This window comes from Onychomys torridus, chromosome 4 (assembly GCF_903995425.1).
Source record: "Onychomys torridus chromosome 4, mOncTor1.1, whole genome shotgun sequence".
In the NCBI taxonomy this organism is placed as follows: domain Eukaryota; kingdom Metazoa; phylum Chordata; class Mammalia; order Rodentia; family Cricetidae; genus Onychomys; species Onychomys torridus.
In genome coordinates, this window is record NC_050446.1 from 100319597 (window position 1) to 100338019 (window position 18423).

The 18423-nt window shown below is 43.1% G+C and overlaps 2 protein-coding genes across 2 annotated transcripts in view; one reads left to right on the forward strand and one right to left on the reverse strand.

Moving 5' to 3' along the window:
- Positions 1–9277, forward strand: part of Galk2 (galactokinase 2) — a 109603-nt gene extending 100326 nt beyond the window's left edge. Inside the window, exon 10 of the mRNA XM_036185838.1 lies at positions 5309–9277. Coding sequence (XP_036041731.1) covers positions 5309–5516 — 208 coding nt within the window. The 3' untranslated portion in view covers positions 5517–9277. The remainder of the gene's footprint in view (positions 1–5308) is intronic.
- Fam227b (family with sequence similarity 227 member B) overlaps positions 5819–18423 on the reverse strand; it is a 171693-nt gene continuing 159088 nt past the window's right edge. Inside the window, exons 14-17 of the mRNA XM_036185834.1 lie at positions 11474–11549; positions 10490–10564; positions 8565–8634; positions 5819–6024 (exon numbers count right to left, since the gene is read on the reverse strand). Of these exons, the coding sequence (XP_036041727.1) occupies positions 5878–6024; positions 8565–8634; positions 10490–10564; positions 11474–11549 (368 nt within the window). The 3' untranslated portion in view covers positions 5819–5877. The remainder of the gene's footprint in view (positions 6025–8564; positions 8635–10489; positions 10565–11473; positions 11550–18423) is intronic.

Genomic DNA, 18423 nt, shown 5'->3' on the forward strand with positions numbered 1-18423 from the left:
CACCTCCGTCCACACACACAATGGAGGTTTGTGTGATCTGAGATAGACTGCATTTCCAAGGTGGTCCTCAGTAGTCAGTCAGTAGGACAGCATCAAGAACAGGTTCAGGACCCCAGTGGAACAGAGGGACAAATAGAGACAATACTAAAGTTTGTTCTTTCTTTTCTTTTCCCTTTTTCCTACTCATCAAGAGAAAAACTAGTGTAGAACACAAAAGAAGGACCAAGAGCTGAGTGTGAGCGCTTGTGAGGCTAAGGCATGAAAACTGCTGGGGTTCAAGGCCAGCTGTGGCTACATAAGAGCTCTTGTCCAGCCAGAGGCCACAGGAGGAGACCCTGTCAGAAAAGAAAACACCAGAAGGAAATGACACTTATGTAGTTAGGTTTTTAAAAAAAAATTAAATTAATGTTAGAATTTTAATTAGATGAGATGAAATAATGAAGGAAGAAGGCAATCTTTGCCTAATTATAAAATGTCTATTTTAAATAAATGAACCATAAATTTAAATTTTAAAGTAGGGTTTCCTGAAGAACACAGACCAGTTTTGAAGCCAAGTCAGTTACATTTGTTAAAGTTCCTTCACTTTACTTAAGTAAAGAAAAAGGCTAATGCTTTATGTTTCTCTCTGGTCACTTGCTGAAATTAAAAGGGATTGCTCACTATATTATTGCTGTTATTGCCTAAGCTATTGAGGAAGACAAATGGGTTGGGGGATGAGAATGGATGTAGACATAGCTTTGCTTGACTCGCCTCAGAAGTCTTTCTCTCAGCCCTGATCTTGAAGCTGGGCTGCTCAGTACTGAGCCTGCATGGAAGAGAGACAGCACCACTCTACCTGTCCTGGGGGATGCACATCTCTTTGGGCAAATGTCTTTCACTTCCTGAGGGTTGTGAGTTACTGTTCTCCGAGGCAAGCAACAGCCATCTTGGGCATTCAGCTGTGACAGCTTGCAAGATCATTTTAGTTGAGCTTGTTGACTGTTTACACCTCTATATGGAGGGGATGGGAGGGTCACAAACCTTCACCTGAGTATCCAGCTGCATCCAATCCTGCCCTAATTGTACTTGGCCTTGGGGAGGGGCTGGATTATAAAGGCCTGGGAAGAGTAGAGGAGGGTGGCTTTCCATATGGCAAAAGAAAGCCCTCACCCTTGCTGGGGAAAGGTTTCCTAGGCACGGCCTTTTGGGGAACACTGGGGCACATACCTCCCTCTAAGCAGTCCATTACCTGTGCTATGTAAAGAAGCCCAATAAACTCATTCATTGCCTCTCACCAAGTGAACTTTGAAGAAATCATACATGTTTATTGTCAAGACCTTAGGAGGAGGGTGGATGCTGCTTAATTTCCCCCTGGGAAGGAATTTTGGGAACACTGATAAACTATACACTCTATTTGCTCAAACAAAAGCCCACATTCTGCAACACATCTGGAGACATGTTTTCTCATTCCTTCTTCCTTTAGCAGCATAGAAGACTAGTTTCTTGACCCCAAAGCAGTTTGACAATGCTGTCTGTAATCTAACTGTAAAAAATGTATAGAAATTATGCTAGAAGGTTTATTTCCTGACATTCTTGCCAGTTCCCAAAGAGAAGAAACTGGAACTCTTTGCAGTGAAGGAGACACTGTACATTGCTTGTATTTATCTAACATGATATCTATGTTTTAAAATAGGAGTCCAGGTGAATGCATTACAACCTACCAAAACCCTAGATCTGTGCTTGTCCTGGGCAGAGATGGATATGAACTGTCTCTACATTCCAGCTCCCCAAGCAATTCACACCCATTTGTATAAAACAAATATTTGCTTATTTTGACATGAATTGAAATGCAAAGCATAGTCTGCTGTTTTTTCTCTTTCTAGTTTGTAGCAGTTGGGTCTTTCTGTCCTCTGCCACTCGTTGCCTTGCGCCTTACACCCCAGTCAAAGCTTTTTGATCAGCCAGGTTTACAGAAATTAGGACATTAGGGTAGACTGTAACAAGTTGGGCAGTCAGTTATGATTTTCTCCCAAACTTTTTTATACCATCCCCATCATCATCATCATCATCATCATCATCATCATCATCATCATCACAATGGCATGTGTGAAATTTAGAGTTTTTTCTTACAATTCTCCTGTTTCTTCTCTGATATGTTATAGTGAAGGAGATATACTTTTAATTATCACTATTTCCTCAGAACTTCAAATGAAGGTTTATTAAGCAGTCTTGACTCATCTATATTTCCTTCTTAATTTAGCACCTTATTGGTCTCTCAACTTTAGACCTTCCTTATAGTATATGCAAAGGGCACACTAAGAATCAGTGGGAAAAACTGCAGTTAAGACTTTTCTACCCTGCCCTGTGTGTGTGTGTGTGTGTGTGTGTGTGTGGCTGAACAAGGCAGGCTGCTGACTACTGATAACAGCAACTTCTGGTTTGTGAACTCAAATGCTGTTGACTGTGGTCATAAGGCTATGTATTATAGCATTTATTTATTTTTTATATGGTATATTTTGATCGTATTATTTTCTTTTTCTCAACTCCTCACAGACCTCCCCAAATCCCTCCCCACTCAACTCCATGTTTTTTTTCTGTCAAAAAAAGAAAAAGAAAAGAAAAGATGAAAATACTGAGCTCTGATGATTTTGCAGCTTGGGCTGATGTAATCTAACCCATTCTCTTCTACAGCAGCAGGCAGAGTGGCCACAGAGCAGTTTGAACATTCAGAAGCAAATTAATTTGCCTAGAAGTCTCCTCTTAGCCTCTTAGCTCAGTGTGAACTGGCAGATGGTTCGGGAAAATAGATCTCTTGCAGCTAGATCAGAAACAACACTGTTTTGAAATCATATCTCTTCTTTCTTTTTTTTTTTTCTTTTTTCATGTTTTAAGACAGACTCTCATTATGTATTCCTGTTCTGAAACAGGTTGGACTCAAACTTTCTGTAACCATCTATCTTCTGCCTCCCATGTGTGCAGCACCACTCTGTTTAAACTATTCACAACATTAGTGTATGAAAATATGGCCAAAAGGCCAATGGAAGGCAGTTAAAGACCTGGTGAACTGCACTCATAGAGCATCAGGTGGGCACACTGCCATCTAGACCAGGCCATAGTTGCCTTTAAGGATCTTTCTGAGATGCTTCAAGGAGTCTCCCTTTTCTCCCAGTTTCTTCAGCAATGATAGTGTTTGATGCAGCCACTATGGCAAAGTTTCTCCTTTAAATAAAACAAACAAACAAACAAACAAACAAACCACTATGGCAAAGTTTCTCCTTTAAATAAAACAAACAAACAAACAAACTACAAACAAGCCTTTTCTAGCTTCTAAATTCTCATGATTAAAGTGACTTTTCAGCCTGGATGATAGTAGTTTGGGCCTAAGTCAGCTAGGAGACTGCTATTTGAGGGCTGTCAGAAGATTGGTCATCTTTTATGGTTGGTAAGCACTTTCTGCACATTTAAGAAAAACATATTTGAATAAAACAGATGATGCCATCACCAGAGAGCATCGCTGAGGGAAAAGTGAGAGGCTGACGTGTAGTAATCCCGATTTCCTGGAGGAGGGGAGTGTTCTAAAGTTAGTCTGTTGATATTTTCCAGGAAGTAGAGGGCAAAGGGGGACAGAATTGGGCTAAATTATGAGGTTTTAAATCTATTACTAATTTGGAGTGAATTTCATTAGGAAAAATCAATTGGAAATACGTTTGGATGGTGACTACAGCAATTTCTGGCTACATGGTGGTTTATAGAGTTGTTCCCTCTTAGTAAGCATCGCATCTGTTGGCAAGGTTGGGTCCACTTGTTAGCTCAGTTCCAGAAAGTGCAGGGAAGACGGTATGCACCTCTAGGACCACCATCCACTTTGTGGGAAGGTTTGCATAATTTTCTGTTAGTCATCAAGTAAACCAACCAACCAACCAACCAACCAACCAGCCAACCTAAGAATTTACTATCAGGTTCTGTGTTAATAAATTTATGCAGAATAACCTAGGCTGTCAGTTCTGGGGGAACAGCCCCCCCACACTGTGATGCTGGATATTGAACCCAGATCTCATTCATGTTGGCAAGCCTTCTACCACTGAGCTACATGCCCAGCTCCCAGCCCCACACTCTGAACTCGGTATGTGAGATGTAGAAGTCTTATGAGCACAACTGAGAGCTGGAGACGGCTGTCTGTGAAGTGCTTGCCATGCGATCATGAGGAGCTGGGCTGGGATTCTCAGCACTCACATAAGAAAGCAGTCATAGGAACGGACCCTGCAATCTTAGCGTTGTGAAAGTGGAGGCAGAAGGGTCTCCGGGGCTTGCTGACCAGCCAGCCTTGTAGAATCAATGGGCTTCTGGTTCAGCGAGAGACCCTGGCTTCAAAAATAAAGTGGAGAACAATGGAGGGAGGTACAGATGTTGACCTCTGGCCTCCACAGGTCCTTGTATACCTGTATGTGTGCACACACAGGAACATGTACACACACATACCTCCCCTATCTCAACAATAAAACAGAATGCAGCTGAAACAGTTATGGACAGTAGGATGCTGTACATATTGATTTTGATTTACCCTCTTTGGAGGTGACTGATTCCTCATGGCACTCGTATCTACTGCTCACCTTCTTTTTACCTTCCTTCCTGATTAACTGGAAACTTGCTACACAAGTTTTCAAGAGGCTACTGTACGGCTGTATGGGATTGAGCCTACAGTGGTGGTTCCACACCTGGACAGTAAGCACTGCTGATCATTATTATTTACCTTCAACACCAAGGAGTAGCTTCAGATAGCCCCAAAAAGTTTCTCAGTCCTGAGAACTGAAAAAACTTGTAAATTATATTCAATTTAGATTTTTTGTGTGTGTGTATGCTGTCTACACATGTGTGTGAAAGCCCATTCATGTATGTGTATGTGTGTGTAGAGGCCAAAGGTTGACTTCATCCATAGCTCTCCACCTTACATGTTTTTAAAATTATATTTTGCCACCTTATTTTTTGAGAGAGGCTCTCCTGAACATAGAGCTCATAATTCTGCTAGACTGGCTGGCTACTGAGTTTCAGGGACCTGCCTACCTGTACCTCTTCTAGCTAATGCTGAATGCTGGGGTTGAAGATGTGGGCTATAGTATCCACTTTTATGTGCCTGCTTGAGTGGTAAACACTTTACCTTCTGAGCCATCTGCCCAGTTCCCAATATATATATATATTTCTTAAAGCTTGAAATCCCTGAACCCCCATACTCCCTTCATAGAACCCGAGAAGGGGATGTGTTCTGTAAAAATTACTCATGTTTTTGTTTATAGGTGGTAATATGTTTTTGTTTTTCTTCTCATTCTTTTAGGAAGTTTGGGGCCAAAGGTTCACGACTTACTGGAGCAGGATGGGGAGGCTGCACGGTGTCCATAGTGCCCGCTGACATGCTGTCCAGCTTCCTCACGAATGTCTACGAAGCTTATTACCGGAGGAACAATTGCAGCTTGGCTCTGGAGAAGCACAGCTTGTTTGCCACCAAACCTGGAGGCGGGGCTTTGGTTTTCCTTGAGGCCTAAACAATGTAAAACATCTCAGAGAAACTATCTCGGGCATTTAGAGCTGGCCAGACTTTCTGTGCCACAGCAAATCATTCCCTTTTCTGTTCTGTTATGATGATGATTGCTATTATCAAGACACATTTCCAAAAAAAATGGTGAAAGCTATGCTTCATAATGACTACTTTTCTCTTATAAGTGTATTTTTCATGAATCAGAGCCAAGGATATGCTTAGCTAAATCTTTAGAGTATGACTAAGATTTATTGATTTGAAGATGTTTAAAGATGAATAGCAAAATGTACTTTTCATAGAACACTGCAACAATGGAAGTACAGCAGCTGAATGTTATGTTCTTGAATGGTGGTCGCTGCTGGCTCCCCTTAGCTCTCTTCCACATAGTGCCAGTCTTCTGACAGGAAACTGGATGATGACGATGGTGTCTGTGGTGACTGTGGTGACTGTGGTGACTCTGAGGATGGTGATATTGATGATCCTTTATATTCCTCCTTGAGTTTAGCCTCAACACGCTGTGAACACAGTACATGGTTAAGGATTTGCAAATATTCTTAGACACACACAGTATACTTGAATGCGAGTGTTCTATATCTCTAAAGATGGTGAAGATCACTTTGGAGAGAGGGGCCAAAAGATAGATTTCAGAAGAAAATTTGAATTGACTTCCTTTCCACTCACACTACCATTTCTCAAATGCTTTTCCAATCCAAGAGGCATGCCTATTCTGGCAGCCCCACCCATACTCCACACCCCTCTTCTGGATGCTTGGCAAGGCTTGCTTGTGTCCCTGATGTAGGGCGGATGTGTGGTATGTAGGTGTGGGTGAGTATGCAAATGCCCAAAGTGTGATCTAACATTGACAGTGGTGGAGTGAGTACTTAGGACACTTATCAAGAGTGGGCGAAAGTGTCTGGTCATGTGGTGATGTGCCATTGGCAGACTCCCAGAAGTCCTCTCTAAGTTACACTGTGGGATGCATAGACCAAAGTGGGTTTTGCTGAAATATTCATGTGACAGACAGGGCAGTTGTGTCATGATTGGAATCACCCAAATATTACCACAGTTTTTGTGTCATATGATTGTGTTGGCCCATTAACCAGCATTCAGTGACTGGGGTTCATCATCTGCTTGTCTTTAAAAGACATAGGCAGGCTGGAGTAGTTCTTAAAGAATAAGTCATCAGGAAACTCAGATTCACCCTAAAAATAGCTCCTGACACATTTCCTTCTAAATACCTGAGTAATTTGGATCAAATTTGTTGAAAGAATTTTAAGTTTTCTTAAGCACAGGAATCTAAGAATCGAATTTGTTTATAATGCTGCATTTTTAATGGCCCTTTTCCCCCACAGATAATTTGTGGTTGGTTTAGAATTCTTTAAAAAACAAAACTTGTGTCATGTGAGACCACTGTTAGCCCATTTAATGATTTTCCCCATGGAATTCCTTCTGAGGAAGATGAGGACAATGTTCAGGAGTTCTCAATAATCACTGTGCACACCTCCACAGAGACACAGTCATTCTAATAGTTCAGTGTGCACACCTCCACAGGGACACAGTCATTCTAATAGTTCAGTGTGCACACCTCCAAAGGGACATAGTTTCTAAGTGTTCAGTATGTACACCTCCATAGGGAACACAGAGTCATTCTTGGTGTTTTGTCCATTGAACCTATTCTACTCTGATTTTATGTCTGTTAAGAGCTGCTTTGAACCTACCCTCAGCAGCTGGTTTTCTAGAAGTTGAGAGGCATATCTAGCTCTTCCTTGAAGAATAGGGATGGGACCAAGGGCATAAGGCTCATAAGGAAATGGACTTGGAGTGTGACCCTAAAGGATGGCTAGAGTTGGAAAGCTAATGAGTAGGCAGTGCAGACCCTGGCTGTGTGGAAGGCTCCATGAGAATGCAGGGTTTTGCTTTAAAATGCATTGAAGAATCATGTCAGCTGCACTGGCTGGACCAGGCAGCAGTATTCAGAACAGGAAAACAGGCCACATCTGGTCTGCAAATGTATTTAGTTTGTTCCATTAGCATTTGAAAATGTGGCTCTAAATCTGGAGATTTTGTTCAAGAGTCTGTGTTACTGATGGAAAGCTGATAGAAGATTGATTCCTGCAGGTAACAGTGAAGGAGGCTGAGGGTGCAGCTGCAGTGTCAGGGTGAGCATTTCCACAGCTCCTTGCAGTCTGCCCTTACCTGCTCAAGTGCACTGCTGTTCCCATGCATTCAGTAGTAGGAAATACATCAAGAAAAACAGGAATAAAGATCAATGCTTTAAAAAAAAAGCCAATGATCCTGTGTGTCTAATAGAAACACTTCAGTGTTTTATGGCTTTCTAGCACCTCTCTACAGGAATCTTACTTGTCCTGGTTTTGGTATTAGACCCACAGCTAATGGGATTGCTCTGGAGTCTGGACTGCAGGGTGAACCTCTTATGCTGGAACCCTCCATCCATAGCCTCAGATAGTCCAGTCTGCTACTTTCCTGTGTGCCAGCATCTACATATTTTGCCTTCAGAAAGCATGGTCCTTCAGACATAACAGGACTGCTCAGAAGGCTTGGAGGAGCAGAAGAAAAGGACCTGGGGAATGGACAGGAACTCTCCATCCCTCTCCTTTCTCCTCACATCGGAGCTCTGCTTGGAGTTGTGTCACAGTCTCCTTTGCTCTGGGTGAGTTGAGGGCAGGAGACATTCTTTTCACTTAGCTGATGGCATCATATAGCTTTGCTGAATTATTAATAAAAACTAAAATACAACTTCAAGCACCAATAATTTGCTCTAGTTTCTGCCCAATTGCACTTTATGGGGTCTTTAGTTACAGAAACCATCCCAGGAACTGTTTTAGAAGCAAGGCATGAAGACAGTGGCCATGAGGTTATCAGTGGACTTTAGAATGGGTTATCTCCCCTTTGTAGTGGGCCATCAGTGAGAAGAACTCCTTGTTTCTGCCTCTGCAGTGTGGGTGTGACTGTGCATCCCTTATGAAACACTGTGAGATCTGGGGGCAGAAAGCTGTGGGGAGAACTCTCAATTACTTCCAGGAAGGAAACATACCATTTTATGTAGAAAAATCTCAAAATCGATTTTGACTTCTTGGATGTTTTTGGAAGCCTTTGCTTGGAGCCTAATGGAATAAAGAAAAACACTTGAGCAAATGGACTCTTCATATGCATCTCCTAGCCAGTATTTGCAAAGACTGACTGTGCTGTGCTCTTGCTGGCCCTTTACATGTATTAATGCAGCTACCTCCTTACAACTCTAGCAGGCAGGAATAACTTTCATCCTTTCTGTCAATGAGGAAATAGGCTCAGACAGGCAAAATTGCTGTCACTACCTCATACACAGAAGTCTAGAAAGCAGGTGTTTTTAATCCAAGCATTTCCTTGGATGCCTTAGTTCCTAGCACCTTGTGACTTTCACACCAGCAGAAGAGCACTGCCTTCAGTTAGACACATCACATAGCATTACCCTAACTGCTTCCGTTGTCCAGATCTTGTGGGGGCATTACATATGGCATTGGGGAAGATAGGGAGATGGCCAAGGCACATTTGTGCAAGGGTGTGTGCTCGGCCACGCTCCTTGAGGAAGAGGCCCAGGGATCTTCCAGAGCTTTAGTTAGCAACTACTCAACTGAGAAATACTACAGTTGATGTAGCAGGCAGCAGGAATCCCTAATTCCCCAATGCCCTTTCTCTTGTGCACCCCTTGAGCTGTGTGTTAATCTCAGACACAGTTGTACTTCATTTTATTAAAATCTACCCATCTTTGCCTCTTGGTCTTATTGGGATATAGGTCACTTAGCCTAAAATTCACATTTTACAACCTATAATTCAAGAGTTTTGTATATTCATCAAGTTTTGTGACAATCCTCACTACCTAGCCCCTGCTTTCTGATTGTATTTCCTCTTTGTGGGCCTCATTTGGCGTCACTGTCTGTGGAGGGTGATATGGTGAGCCTGTTCCTACAACTGGTGCACGGGGTAGCTATCCACAAGAGCATTTCCACCTTCCTTTCTCCTGTATGACACATGCTTCTTTGAATGCAGATTTGGCTCCTCTCTGCGAACCTCCTCATGTTCTGAGCTTGAAGACACTGTTCCTGTGGGCTCTGGTTTGAGTCACTGGGAATTTGATGTCCTACTTTAGGGGCTACAAGAGGGAGTGGTAGCTGATGGGATTTTGTTTTGGTTTTTGGTGAGGGGTCAGATAAGATTTTAAAGCTGTGGGCTGGACTTTGTCTGGTGACTGGGAATGCAGAACATTTACAGAGACTGGCCGAGCTCCAGTCTCTCCAGGGGGGCTTGAAAAGGGCTGCATCATCTGAGCAGAGGGAGTCAGTCCACCTCTACTTGCTGTATTTCCCATTTTATACCCCAATTTATAAAACAAAGGAAATCAGCCAAATCCTCCCCGCTCCATCGGGAAACATGCTTGCATGCATAGCGGGGATGGGGATGGAAGTGACACAAGGCTGCAGTCCCAGAGAGGCCGGCAGAAGGGCTGTTTTCTAGCTTATGTCTTTCCCAGGCAGGGCATCGTTACAGGCCAAGTCCTATGGCTGAAGTGAAACTAGATAATCACAATGTTTAGCAATGAATTCAGTTGGCAGAAGGTAATTTTTTTCTTTTAAATAAAGGGAGTAAGTGGGTTGTTCCAGATCCATGCCTCTCAACCCCTGGGTCACAACCCCCCAGGTTCCCAAAGACCACTGGAAAACAGAGATGTTCACATTGTGATTCATAACAGTAGCCAAATTACAGTTATGAAATAGTAATGAAAATAATTTTATGGTTAGGGGTCACCACAACATAAGGAACTGTAATAAAGGGCTGTGGCATTGGGAAGGTTGAGAAGCACTCTATGGACAGACTGTTAAGTAGGATATAACTCGGTAGATATTGCATATCTATTCATGCAGCAAACCCACTGTGGTTTCCTGTGAATTTGTCAATCAGAAGAGACTTAAGCGCTAGACAAACCGGTCAAGCTCCTTGTCAACTGTTTCCTGCTGCTCTCTCAGCAACTTGATGTCTTCTCGGATTCTTTGCTTTGTTCTGCAGAATAGAAACAAAACCCTATCAACATCTAAAAAACAAAGCAGCCAAGCCTACCTGGGGAGGGATACAGTGAAAGCCCTTTGTTTCCCAGGGACTGACTGGTGTGCTAAGCAGTGTGACCCTGGACAACACCTCACTGCTCCTATCAGGGCTTACTAGCTAGCACCTTCCCTCACTATGTGGGGATGCTTGTTGGGGAGGGGAGTGTGTGTGTGGGGGACACATAGGGAGAGGAGCACAGACTGTGTCTTCCATGCTGGGAAGAACCAAAATGGCTGCTCCTTTGTCTCCCTGTACCATGAGCAGCACTGAATTCCCAAGGCCGGGTATGGTCCTTCCTTCCCCCAAAGGCAACAGTCTTTAGACAGTTACCTTGACATCATAAAGCAGATCATGCCAGATTTGCCTTGTAAAGATTCACGGGCATTCTTGCACAGCCCATTCCTAACTCTCCAGCACATAAAAGTGTCACGACTGTCCAGGAGTAATCACTTATCAAGCACAAGCAGAAAACGTTCTCTGGGAAAACATTTTCCAGGAGTCCGCCCTACCTCAGTCTCTTCAACGCCACCCAGCTGCCACCCCAGTTCCAGATGTTGCTTCCACAGTGCACAACCGCCCCGCTTTCCAAGTTCATCTTTGTAAAGTGGCGATGCTCCAGTCTCTATTGCTTGATGATCTGGTCTTTCTACACTGGGGTGTACCCCACAGGAAGGCTTCCTACCTACTCTAGTCCAGGCTCCATGATTACAACACAGACACTTGACCTGAGAAAAGAATCTGGGGATCTAGAAGTTATTAAACGAGAATGCTCCTCACCAGGAGAGGTCAAGTTCAGCAACCTCTACTGCCACTTCTGGCTGCTAAAACATCTTACGTTAAAGCCACAGCGCTGCCCTGACTTACCTCCTAAAATCCTTTTTGTTCTTTGCAAATCTTCTTTTGGCCTCCTTGATGATGTCACTATATGTTGGAGCAGGTGGTGTGCTGGGCTTACAGTCAAGGAATGATTTCCAGTGAGGACTATTTGGGAAAGGTAAATGGGACCCTCCTTAGGGAGCCTCTGGCCTGGGCTTCCTTTCTAGAGGCATCAAGCATAGGTGTGAATGCCATGTCTGTCTTTATAAAGAGCTGAGCGTAAAGACCACTCTTCAGCTTGCATTGAGCTTCTTTCCCTAGGCATTCTAATTTAGTAGTTTTATAAAACCCTGTATTGTGTGTGTGTATTTAAAAACAGAAATTTGTTAATTTTTTAGTAAGCATTAAATTCTACTCCAATTTTGTGGGTGTTTTTGTTTTTGTTTTTGTTTTTGTTTGAGACAGGGTTTCTCTGTATAGCTTTGTGCCTGTCCTGGAACTCACAGAGATCCGCCTGGCTCTACCTCCCGAGTGCTGGGATTACAGGTGTGTGTTGCCGCCGCCGCTGCCACCACCACCACCACCCGGCTACTACTCCAATTTTGTTTAAGTATTCCCTTTGGAATCTGCTGAGAACTTTAAAGTCTCTTCTGAGACTGTACCAACCAATGTATATGCCCAATTAACCTAATCTCAGCAAGTGGGAGGCTAATATTACCAGTTCCAGGCCAGCCTGGGTTACATAGCAAGACCTTGCCTCAAAACCACAAAATATTAATGTATAATGAAAACATTAACATAACCAAAAGAGAAAATTCCCTCATATTTCTGCATTCCCCGAACTGAAACCATTTCCCCTTTCCCGTGTCTGCATTTGTCCTGTGTACCGCTATATTATTTCAGCACAATAGTTGGCATCTTGCAACTATGGTACCACAGTTCTCCCACACATACATGTCTATGCTAACTGCTGTAGACAAGACAAGATTTGTTGTGTCTTGTTGTCTACATGCTACCAGGGTGGTCTTGAACTTGTGGGCTCAGGTGATCCTCCCACCTCACTCTCCAAGTGTGGCACTTCAGGTATGCACCACTGTGCCCTGCTGAAGGAACTATTTTAATGTTTGCAAAACCTTTCACCAAGGACCTGTGCCTGAGATGCTCTGAAGTCCAGATGTTGTATCTTTGTATCTGTAAAGGAGCGCACATGTTGTCCTGCCCAAGAGCCCAGCCATGGAGGTGTGCATGTTTACTGCTTTAGGTTAGTTGGGAACTGGGGCAGGCACATACATGGTGGGGAAAAGGTAGTTGTCTCACTTTCTACCTGAATAAGGACTCTGAAATCCCAGATCCACCAAACCTTCCCTCAGCTTCACAGTCATCGACCAGCCCAGAACAGAGGACCTCAAATCATCAGATTGCTTCCACTGCCACATTAACGCACCTAAGGTTGCGGCTTCTCAGCTTCTCTGGGGAAAAGCTTCGGAAAGTCCTATCGCTGTGGTAGGGGGATTGAACAATTAATGACACGCTTTTCCAGGGATCTTGCTAAAATGCTCAATTTGGAATGCAACTATTTTCTGCTATTATTTAATCAATCCCCTAGAGTACTGGTTGGGAGTTAGCTTTTGTTCCTTTGTACAGTTCTGCTGTGTCCTGAGTATGGATGAGCTTCCATGGGTGAGCGTCTGTGAAAAGATTTGTGTGGCATTTTGGGTGAATTGGGTGTTCCAAGAAAATACTATTGGTACTGAAATAGAGTTATGTTTCAGTTCCTAAAAATTTTCAAGTTTGAACATATGACTTTATTGAAATGAGCCGGGTATAAGTTCTTCATAAAGGCATTCTAATTATTTACAAGCTTGGTCCTTATTGTCCATTTGTACTGTACAGTGTAGTTCTGGGCCATATTATGCTAGTATTGACGAAGACCTCAGAATTCTCTTGTATTGTTTAACAGCAGCGGTTTTCAGTAGACTTTTGCTAATGTGTACTAATGAGTGTCCTAGTTTTCATTCTCTTCAGACACTTAAAGCTATGATTTTATCCCAGCTGAAGAAATATAGAGTACTTAAAAGTTGTAAATTATGAATAATGGCCATTTTCTGCCCCTCTGGGAAAGCTGTGGCAACATGCTTTCCAGTTCCCTTGTCTGAATTGGCCTCGAACCCCCATGCATGGCTCCAAGGGTGTATAGCAAGCCACTGCATGGAGAAGGAGCCATTTGGGGACAAATAAAATTGTTCTCTTCTGAATGTCACAACAACTGTGGTTGGGCTGTACCAAACCAAGACAGATGTCTTAGAGGCCTCAATCGGAGTCTGAGTCCGCACTCCATGTAGCAGGAAAGAGTGGATCATAGAAGCTTTAGCGTCCAATTATAAATGAAGAAACTGAGGCTCAGATGACGTCTTCTAAATGTATTATTACAAGATATGGCGGGAAGGCCATACAGGACAACAGGACCATGGTGCTCATGGGTATAATGGAGAAGTAGAGAATACCATGGTAAAAATTCCTCCTAATAGAAAGATTTTCTTTTCTTTCTTCTGTTTTCCTCTCTTCCCCTCTTTCTTCTCTCTCTCTCTCTCTCTTCCTCCCTCCCTCCCCTTCCTTCCTTTCTTCTTTCCTTCCTTCCTTCCTTCCTTCCTTCCTTCCTTCCTTCCTTCCTTCCTTCCTTCCTTTCTTTTTTTGAGACAGATTTCTTCATGTAGCCCCTGCTGTGCTAGAACTCACTCTGTAGACCAGGCTATCCTGGAACTCACAGAGATCTGCCTGGCTCTGCCTCCTGAGTGCTAGGATTAAAAGTGTAAAGCTTTTCTTTTCTCTCATTAAGTCGTGGGATAGAGTTGCACATGCATTAGAAAGCAATACACAAATCAAGACCTTAATAGCAGCTTCACTATGCAAAGCAAAGGACACATTAAGACAAACAATCAGTAACGCCCTGTGCTTCTGAAGTTTTCACTGATTCTGAGTGGTCACCTTCTCCCTTTGTCCTGATCAGTGATCTCTGAGGATGGACCATTTTTATAACTACAGTGCTCTTCTACTGTAGTTCATGGACTCTAGGGAGAATCTCTGGATGATGACAAATGTTCTTTCTTAAAAAAAAAAGTAATTATTATGTGCATGTGTGCAATGTGTATGTGATGTGTACATGTGTGATGTGATGTGTGATGTCTGATGTGTGTGTATGTGTGATGTATGTGTGTGATGCAGTGTTTATGTGTTTTATGTATGTATGTGTTTGTGTGTGTGTGTGTGTGTGTGTGTGTGTGTGTGTGTGTGTGTGTGTGTCTGTGTGATGTAAGTGTGTGTGTGATGTGTGCCACCATGTACAGGTATCTGTTTGGCTTTGGCTTTCTCCTTCCCTGGCTGGGGGATTGAATTCAGGCCATCAGGCTTTTCTGCACAGAGCCTCTTGAGAATTATTTTCTTGATTAGGTAGTTTATAATCCATAGTAGTTGTTATGTGTCCAAAACTGCACACAGTGGTGTGTTCTCTTAGTACACTTGACAGCTCATAGGCACCTTTCTCTTTCATGCTCAGGGAGGTTTTCCAGCCACATACCCTGTGTACCAGGGCTTCTTCATCACACCTCATCCATGTCTGGGTCAGGATAACTGAGTAAAGGGTAGCATCAAGTTGGCCAATTGTGTTTTGTATTTTTTTTAAACAAAAAAGAAAAAAAAAAACCGAGAACTTAAACTGAGTTTGTAACAAGAAAGGACCACATCTTCCTGACATTTTTCTAATGACTTCTGGCTCCAGGTGGCTGCAGAATACCTGTGGCACACATGCCTGTGCTCGGCCTCAGGCTCACAGGACAAAACCCCTTTGTTCTGTGTGTTCTTCAAAAACACTTTTCCCTTCACAAGTCCTCATCCCCCACTTCTAACTGGCAGTTTTCTCAAAGAACTTTAGCCACACCCTCGGGAAGTGAAGATTAGCATCAAGCCAAAGTCATCTACAAATCAAATGAAAGGCATCTTTCCCAAGAGCAGGGCTTAAATGCTTCGTGCATCCTTTATCTGATGATGCTTTCATGGTCTTTTCTTCTTCTCTGGGATGCAAGCTATATCCAGTTGGCCACTGTGGCCCTGGGATGTCAACACAGGAGCAACACAGACAAGGCTTTTCCTCAGAACCTCTCCAATGCTCCTTGATGTCTCTCTGGTCCATCCTCTGCCCCCCTTCTCTTGGTCTCACTCTTCTGGTGACATTTTCTCAGGTCCTCTTGGGACTGGATCATGTAGACAATGATGCACACAATAATGGAGAAGCAGCACACTTCCCCGAAGTGCTAGTTTTGTGGAGAAAGGCAACCTGGAGACCCCTTTCCCTCTTCTCTCAGGATAAGGTGCTCTGATCAAGGTCCCCTGGTTCAACATTCTGCTCTTCATCTGTGTGTCAGATGTGATCCTGATGCTTCAGGACAGGGGAAAAATACCCACATTCCGTGGATTCTGCTATTTCTGTGCATAGGAAGCCTGCTTTGTGGGATCTGACCATGCCACCATAGAGACCAGTGAACAGCAGTGTAGCAAAGTTTTGCAACAGTGAGGACAGAGTAAATAATAATAGAAAGTATTAAAGGAGGCATGTGAGGTGGTTACAAAAAGGCTGCCTCTTTAGTGGTCCTGGTAAAAATGACAGCATGGTGTAGTTAGAATTTCCTGCCTGGCCCAGTCAGGACAAATCTCTCTTACCCGCCAGTCCCACAGTCGCTCAGACCCAACCAAGAAAGCACACAGAAACTTACATTGTTTAGAAACTGTATGGCCATGGCAGGCTGCTTGTTATCTGCTTCTTCTGTCTTAAATTAACTCATTTCTGTTAGTCTATACTTTGCCACATGGCTTGTGGCTTACCAGTGTCTTTACATGTTCCTTTTCATGGCGGCGGCTGGCGGTGTCTCCCTCCAGCCTTCTACTTCCCAGAATCCTCTTCTCTCTTGTCCCGCCTATACTTCCTGCCTGGCCACTGGCCAATCAGAATTTTATTTGTACAGAGCGATATCCGCAGCACTGGCCTTCTGAAGGTGGGCTGTGGCCATATCCCTAGGACACAACATATTACCCAGAACATAAGAGCTTTTCTGCCAATCTTTGTTAAGTCGCCTGCAAGACACAGCTTGAACCCTGGACTTGGGTAATGAAGGCATGCCCAGGTAAGAAAGCAACTCAGACACTGAGTGAGGAGGAGTTGAAATATCTGGAAAATACTTAGATAAGATTAGAATTCAGAATGAGGGAGAGATGGAAGAGGAAAGCTCAGGACAGGGTCAAGACAGGGCTACATGGCGGAGACACTGCAGATAGACTCCCTAAGCCTGTCGTGAGCGGCTGCTGTCTTGGTGTGCACAATATCCCTCTTAAAATCATGTTGCTAACGGAACCACCAGACAGCTCAGGCCTCATGACCTGGGTTTAAATTCCAGAACCTATAGTTCTTCCAGCAGCACCCAAAAGTTGTGTTCTGACCTCCACACCCCATGTTGTTAGAACCTATGTCTTTGGGATTCTAACACCGACTGAAGACCAGCAGATCTCTGGAAATCCTCAGCAATTCCAGCAGCAGACCGGATGGCTGAGACAGCCAGTCTTGACCTTTCCACTGGGAGACAGCCATTGTTGGCCCACCTGAACCACAGCCTGTGAGCCTCTAAGAAATCTCTTTAACATATCAATTCATTATTAATATATTCATTCATTATCAACTCGATGATGTTTTTATTAATAAGTAATAACTTATTCATTCAATTAATTAATAATTCATTCTATCAGTTATGTTCCTTTAGAGAAGCCACACTAATAGAGGAACTAGGCACTTTCTGGTTAGGTTTTATTTTTAACATTTTTGTCTTATAGCAAGATGGACTCAGTCATCCCTGAGTTCATTCCTTAGCATGGCTGAAAAAGAACTCTTGTAGGGAACAGGTGAAGCATAATTCTGCCACTTTTTTGTTTTTGAAAACTTACATTTACACATTTATAAGATATATTTATATTTATGTTGCATTATAAATATTTTCACTACCTCATTATTTCTTTTAAGGAGTATTGCTAAGCTACTGCTCAATTAATGAGTATTAATTTAATTTAAATAGGTGACAGAACTTATAAATTTCCTTATTACATGAAAAAACAAACAAACAATGATGTGTTGTGCTATTTAGCAAACCACATGAGCATGACAATCTGCTGTTACCCCTCCACAGGAGAGTATAAATGGAGGCCAGAGTTCAATTGGGCTATCTGTCTATCAAGAATTTGTAAAGTGTAACCTTTTATTTTCAAAGACAGAAATAGACATCATGAAGAAAAACCTTAGTATTCTTTCCTATACACAGAGGGAAGGCTGCAGTAGACCCAGTTAGAGTTCCTCTGTGTCGACAGTGACTCCTGAACAATGATGGGTATTTTTCAAGTGTACAAAGTATCCATAAGCAAAGCATACATGTGCTGTGGAATGTTCTGTATGTCAAATGTGTTACTCTGACTGGTTAAAATAAATAAAGTGCTGATTGGCCAGTAGCCAGGCAGGAAGGATAGGGTAGGCGGGACAAGGAGGAGGAGAATTCTGGAAAGTGAAGGCTGAGGCAGAGAGATACTCCCAGCCGCCACCATGATAAGAAAGAGATAAGGTAATGGTAAGTCATGAGCCATGTGACAAAGTATAGATTAATAGAAATGGGCTAAATATAAGAGTAAGAGCTAGACAATGACAGGCTGAGCTAATGGCCAAGCAGTTTAAATAATATGAATGTCTGTGTGTTTATTTTATAAATGGGTTGTTGGACTAACAGGGCTTGTCGGGGGCTGGAGAGAAGTTCTCCAACTACATACATGAGACTCTCTTTGGGAGTCAGAAGCCAACACCAACAATGATGAAAAATGCTTTAACCAGCATGGAACAACAAGGTGGCAAGACAGACTCTGGGGAAGGACTCAGCACAACCATGTTGGGGGGTGGTGGTCAGGCTTCACGTTCT